We start from the raw sequence: 6,881 nt of genomic DNA, 5'->3' as shown, positions 1-6,881 counted from the left end.
ATCTATAGACTTATTCCCAACTCATTGTATTATATAAAATATCATAAATTAATTATGGCATGGGAATTCAATTCACTCCTTCTTGCTATTAGTATGTTAGTCAGTCAGATATTCAATTACATGTTAGATGAAGATGAACCTTATTTTAATTCCGTCCTGTGACAAAGATAAATGAAATGGGGTTTAACATTCTACTGTTTTGCAGCAACCTGGGCTCATGAAGACGGAACAAAAATCAAAGAACACATAAACATACAGTTTGTTCTCTGAATGTGAGGTTTCCAATTCTTGGATGTTTTTCACCATTAAAAAAATAAAAAAGAAAGAACATGTATAGACAAAGCTACTTTTATTTTATTTTTTAACAATATTAAACGTTTAAACAAAGAAAAACATCCAATATTTATGTCAGAAAAATGTTGATATTAAATAGAAAAATAATCTTTGCATTTTGGAATTAAGTTTTTTATATTGGTAAGTTAAAATTCGAATACCAGTAAATACCAAACCATACATTTTGTACCACAATGACTTTAAAATTCTATTGTAAAAAGTCCAGCTTTTAAATAAAATACATCTATAAATAACTCGAAATTAAATATTCTTGTGGTTTAATTATTTCAGTATATAAATAATTTGCATAAAATACCAAAGCACTTTAGATATTGAGAATAATGGCTGGATTTTACATAGAGTATCAAACTTCTATTCAGATGATGGATATTATTATATATATGACATATTTAAAAACATAAACAACATATTATGCTCTTTCATTAAAGATGCATTATGTAAGAGCTAAATCTGCCTATTGTATTTCTTTTGTCTTGACTTATTTTTATTTACATGCCAACTCTCTAGACCATTGGATGGCCGAGATTTAAATGGATTTGAACACCTATGAGATTTTAAAATTTAATGATAAAATGGATAATCAAGACTTTAGTCTCGTTTGTTAGGTACTGTTGCTACAATAATAAACAATCTACACTATATCTTCAAGTAGCCATAACATTGTTCGGAATAAATCAATTTGAATGAAATTTTCAAAATATTCATTTTCCATCATCTATATTTGAGCTATTATAGCAGCATCTTTAACAATGTGTTGAAGTATTTTACAATACAAAATTCAACTGGACTCTTCAATGCATTAAGACACTGACCCGTCCTCAATGATTTTGATATGTTTGTATATCGATGCTATTGTTGAAGCACAGCCCGTATAGCCGATTTTGGAATTACATGTCACAGTTTGTTTGACATCATTACAGCTTATATATAGAGTGATCCTACAAGAAGCCTGTGAACATGCGGTGGTTAATAATTAGGAAAGGGGAAGAAAAGAGTTATTTAAGATTATGCTTCTGGTATTGCATTGCTCAAACTTTACATACATAATTGCTCTCTGAGACTCTGATATACAATTTTACATATTAATTGAGAAAGTTGTCCATGATATAACCCTGGTATAACATGATAAGAATTATGCTTAACACTGACCTCATTAGATTCAATTTCTATTTCACTAAACGTTTCAGAAAGGAGGGAAATATTAGCTAAAAATTAAATCCAAATTTCTAAATAATTAGCTAAAAATCAAATCCAAATTTCTAAATAAGGGTACAATAAAGAGGGGAAAACAATATATCATACATTCCGGGAGGTATATATATATATAGATTCCTTGAAATAGAGATCTCTGAAGATAATGCTGTAACAAAATCAGTTCAAATATATCAATAAAACCATATTCGATAATTGCCATATGACAACAGGTTATTTTTTATAAACATAGCTATCTCTTTTTGTCCTAAACTACAGCAATTTGCTGTTTTGTCATGTTTAATAAAATATAAAGAGAAATATACACCATGATCCAGTATAGTAAGTGTTGTGCATGGCTAAAACAATCATAATATTTAAGGCCTTGTTTTGCTACAACATGTGAGACTCCCATCATCAATCTGTTTCACAGAGGATAACGAAAGTCTTCTAATAGCTCTGTAAAAGATGACGGCCTTCAACATGTGATGTAACGTCACCCGACATCAGTTATTGGCTCCATTGGCCGTGCATTGTTTACATAAGACATTACTGCTTCAGGCAGAATGGTGCCTTTTACTCATTTTAATACCCATTTACATTAAATAGGAAATAATTTTTACCTACAAATACGTCTATATTTATTTTTCTAATATATAAAAAAAAAATGTTTTAGAATGTAATTTTTTGGCAGGAAAAAAGTTAATATTTGTGGCTCATTAAGTCGCATTGACGTCCTCCTTATCTGTGATTGTAGCGACCTATTGAATATTCACTGCTGATCAGTGTGCCCCATAATCTGTGTAAATATGAAATCTTAGTGTTAACAATAACAGTAAAAATTACCATTACATCTAACAGTAATAAACAATTTTTTTATTAACATAGTATATCTTAACTTGTTCTAATTAACAAGAGGCACATACAGTATTCATCAATAACTACCAGTAGACAGTGTCAGATTTACCTCAATATGTATAGGAGGCCTACAGTCAAGGTCCAATCTGATTAAAACACAGATCCTATTTCGTTTTTTTTTTTTATAGTTCTAAATTTTGTTATACCGGTTTTTACTATGATCTGGAAGAGTTGTTATATAACTTGCGCTATGGTTTATGTGAGGGATTAGCCAATGAAGGGGTCTGTTATGGCGAGTTCTTGGCATGCGGTCAGATCTTCATGTAGTAGAGGTCATCGAAAGTATATAAAAAAAAAAAAAAATGAAACGAAATAAAGATCTGTATTTTAATCCTATTGGTAAAGGTCTGTAATATTTTTGACTATGTCATATAAGTCTTTCTTTATTCATTTTTTTTTAAAACACTCTGATATTTTCGTCTAGTCATGAGAATGGGAGATTGAGAGGGTCCTTATCGGTGTAATAGCCAGGGCACCTCTTCATCTAAATCTGACACTGCCGGTAGATAGCAATATCACACAATTTTACATTTATAAGGTAAATAACAAGGTGAAAATTTATTTTATCTAACATACATACATACAACAAACTATAAAACATTAAATAATAACGTTGTGCTTTAAGTATAATGTTCAAATAAATAATTATTGGTTACTTGAGTAACGGATATTAGCAATTGCCTTAAGAAAATCTTAGCATTACCAATGGCAATAGTTTTAATCATTTTTTTATTTTATTTAAAATTTATGCTTTACAGGTTAGATATATACATATATGTCAATATTTAACAATTATTTTAAGATGTCATAGTTAATGGCTTCATTAACCATACATTATGCAAGAGCTAAATCTGCCTATTGCAGGACATTTTTTAGGCCTGAAATTTTAATATAATTATAATCATTAATTAGACATTTGTTAACATGAAAGACCATAATCAAATATCAGTAACATTTTATGTGTCAGAATTTCACTGGATTTGAATGTGATCTGCTGCTCAAAGCTCATTGATGATTAAATCCAAAAATGGATAATCGAGACTATATTTTTATCGTACCGACTTTAGTAATGATGATCGAGGCTAGGCCTAATATTCAATCGTTGCTGTCTTGGTTCAGAGTGGAGCTATTTGACTGAAATTTTCAGCATATTCCCTTTACATTATCTAGTTTTTAACTATTACAGTGAGAACTGCCAACTCTTTATCTAATCTTCCATAATATATGGAAATATGAAATATTTAAAGATATAATTTTGTCTGGATATCACCAGAGGCGTAAGTGGACGTTAAGCCCCACTAACAAAAGATATAATCTAATATGGCAAATGATTCTCATAACAGCACTTGTCCTGCATCTTATTAATAAATTCTCAAGCCAATCTGATGCCTTCACAAGAACACATCTACGTAATATACAATATAAGTAAACTATATTAAATAAAAAAAATATGTAAAATTAAGAGATAAAAAACATGTCACGTAAATAAACTAGTAAATTAAAACCCTGAATGCAAAACATTAGTATTACAGTATCCTACTGGGTTCTTGTTCTGTATACACTTAAACTTAATCTTTAGTCATTAAAGTCGATGACCATCATTTGCATTTTTGGGACAATATCTAACTTTTCATAGCTTAATCACCGCTAAAATTTACTCAAATTTATTATCTAACATTCAATTAAGAAAAAAAATATTTCCCAGCTTTGCTTTAATTGAATCAATAAGAGGCCCATCAAAATATTTTACTCAACACTTTTTTTTTCATCAGATTTACCTACTTGCCTATTGATAAATCCAGCCCTGTGTTATTTTAAAATACTGAAAAGAATAGAATCATTTTTGAACTATTGTGATTACAATATAGTGAAAGATGAGTTTTCAAAATCCTTCTAATGATGATCAGCAGCATTAGCTGTTTAAGTTAAATAAAAGTCATGGCTCTTTTATGACAGATAAAAATCCTGGACGCATATAACTGATTCCAATAATAGTTAACCGGAGCAGAGATTCTTTGATTCAACAGTGTCATAAGAAGAAAGAACATTACAAATTTCCCTTCTCCTATGGCATTTAAGATTATTCCTCAATGTGTGCTGTAAATGTACAGAAACAGCTAAGTAGTTTTTGATCAATGTATAATTTGTTTCTATCTTGATCAAGATGGCCCTACTGAATCAGGTGAAGATGAGATGACAGATCTAATTCTTTAATGCTCGTTTCAAAATGACCTTAGACAAGTGTTGATTCGATTTCCTTTGATGATAAAGTAGTATTTCCACCAATGACACTAAGGACCATAGAAGACATGATACTTCACAGCAACCTATAAAAATGGTTATTGACATTTGTTCTTCATCCAAAATGTGCAGAAATTTGACAATCTGATTAAACACAGATCCTATTTCGTTTCAGTTTTTTATAGTTCAAAATTTCATTTTATTTGTCTTCACAAAACTAGGGTCTGCAAGAGTTGTTATATAACAGGCGTTCTAGTTGATGTCAGGAATTAGCCAATGAAACAGTCTGTTACAGCAAGTTCTTGGCATGTCTTGCACGGAACTGTGGGTAAACCCCTAGAAACGACAATGCGGGTTGATTATTAATGTCTAACGTCATAGGGTCAAAAGGCAATCGGATGACCCCTGATGCAACCTCCCAGTACAACTGATCAGATCTTCATGTAGTGTAGGCCATCAAAAGTATAAAAAAATAAAACGAAATATAGATCTGTACTTTAATTAGATTGATAAATCTGATTTTGTGTTGGAATCATTTGACCAGTCAGTGCAGAACAGCAGGACGTTAAACCCCACTTAATTTGATTTCGTCATAACTTTGAATCAAGAACCCTTGAGGATAAGTCTACCCACAGATAACATATGTGTATATCTGAGCAAGCAGTTTGAGAAATAAATCACTAGTTTTGTTTGGGACTAAAGTATACAAAGGAATCACATGACCACAATACACATTCTAACAACATGAAAATCCTTGACAAAGCCCTGCCTTGGTTTCTCGTGGCGCTATCTGCTTTCCTGTAAATGTTAAGAATACTTGTTCAAGAGTTGTTTGGTGAACGGAGTAATCTTCAACAAAATACTCTTCTTTCGATTTTTCCATCACTTCAAAAATTCCTGCAAGAGGAATGCTTTTATCTGGAATCTGGAAATGAGCGTAACCTTGGTGATCATCAAATACGATTGTAGAAGGAAATTGCTGTTTGATGAATTCCACTAGAGGATATATTGGATATGTTTCACCATCTTCTTCTCCCGTTTTCATGCGACAGATCAAAGTGTAACCTTGTCCGAACTTATTCTTTAGATGTTGTGGACTACCCAGACACTTGAATACACCATTAACCATGATGGCCACTCGAGTACAAAGGGCATCACATTCTTCCATACTATAAAACCAAATAAACACATTAAATTATATCAATACTACAAGTCTTTAAAAAACAGAAAATTTTATGTTTATATTTAACTTCATTTTTTATTCAAATCAATTCACATTAATACACTTTCTAGAAACTAAAAACATGCCTTTATAACTTCCCTTTATTTCAAAACTGATTTAAAAGTAATAGACGGAAATTGCTGAAATTCAATAGGCTTCTTCATTTCACTTATTTCAATGATGCATAAAACAATCATGCTAATCGGATGACAACTTTTGTCACTAGAGCATTCAAAAGGTGGGCGTATAAAAATTATTTCCACATACCTGTGTGACGTTAAAATCAGTGTTTTGCCGCTGTCTCGAACCTTAGATAAAACATTCCACAGCTGGCGTCTGGCTCTCGGATCAACTCCACTTGACGGTTCATCCAACAGAATAAAACCTGGATCACCAATCAGAGCTATAGCAACACTCAATTTACGTTTGTTACCGCCACTGCAAATAACAAAAGCATATATATAATATTATAGATATTAATAGATATTTAAAAATCAAAGCACAAAATAGTTAAAAAAAACCCAGCTGGTTATATTATTGATCTTCATAGTGTTTCGGGTTAGAAGACCCTTTATTAAATATGTCTACTTTCTGCGTCAGCATGGGCGGGTTTGATGGCCGAATTGTTAGCACGTGCGCGCTGTATCATAATGTCTGTCATTGATTCAACTGACGTGGTTTCAATTCCCCGGTTGTACGTGTCAAGGAGTAGGGTCGCCTTTCCAACCTCATGGGTTTTCTTCGGGTCCTCAAGTTTCCTGCCAATGCTAGAGACCCCTAAGAGAAATGTCTTTAATGTCCACTTGAAACAAACTAGGTCTTTTCGGGACTAACATATATGGTTCAAATTTATTTCAATAATTCGCTTAACCATTCGGCCATCCAAACCTCCTCGTGTGGTCAAGAGCGAGACATTAAGTAATATATTGATTCTGCATAATAAGGATGCTAGACA

General features: G+C 31.8%; 1 protein-coding gene across 1 annotated transcript in view; it reads right to left on the bottom strand.

Moving 5' to 3' along the window:
• Positions 1-332: 332 nt before the first annotated feature.
• Positions 333-6,881, bottom strand: part of LOC126828250 (phospholipid-transporting ATPase ABCA3) — a 42,494-nt gene continuing 35,945 nt past the window's right edge. The window contains exons 19-20 of the mRNA XM_050557912.2: positions 6,194-6,364; positions 333-5,873 (exon numbers count right to left, since the gene is read on the bottom strand). Coding sequence (XP_050413869.2) covers positions 5,441-5,873; positions 6,194-6,364 — 604 coding nt within the window. The 3' untranslated portion in view covers positions 333-5,440. The remainder of the gene's footprint in view (positions 5,874-6,193; positions 6,365-6,881) is intronic.

Source organism: Patella vulgata, chromosome 7, assembly GCF_932274485.2.
Source record: "Patella vulgata chromosome 7, xgPatVulg1.2, whole genome shotgun sequence".
Classification (NCBI taxonomy): Eukaryota; Metazoa; Mollusca; class Gastropoda; family Patellidae; genus Patella; species Patella vulgata.
The sequence above is the reverse complement of the archived record's forward strand: the minus strand, read 5'-3'. Positions and strand labels throughout refer to the sequence as shown.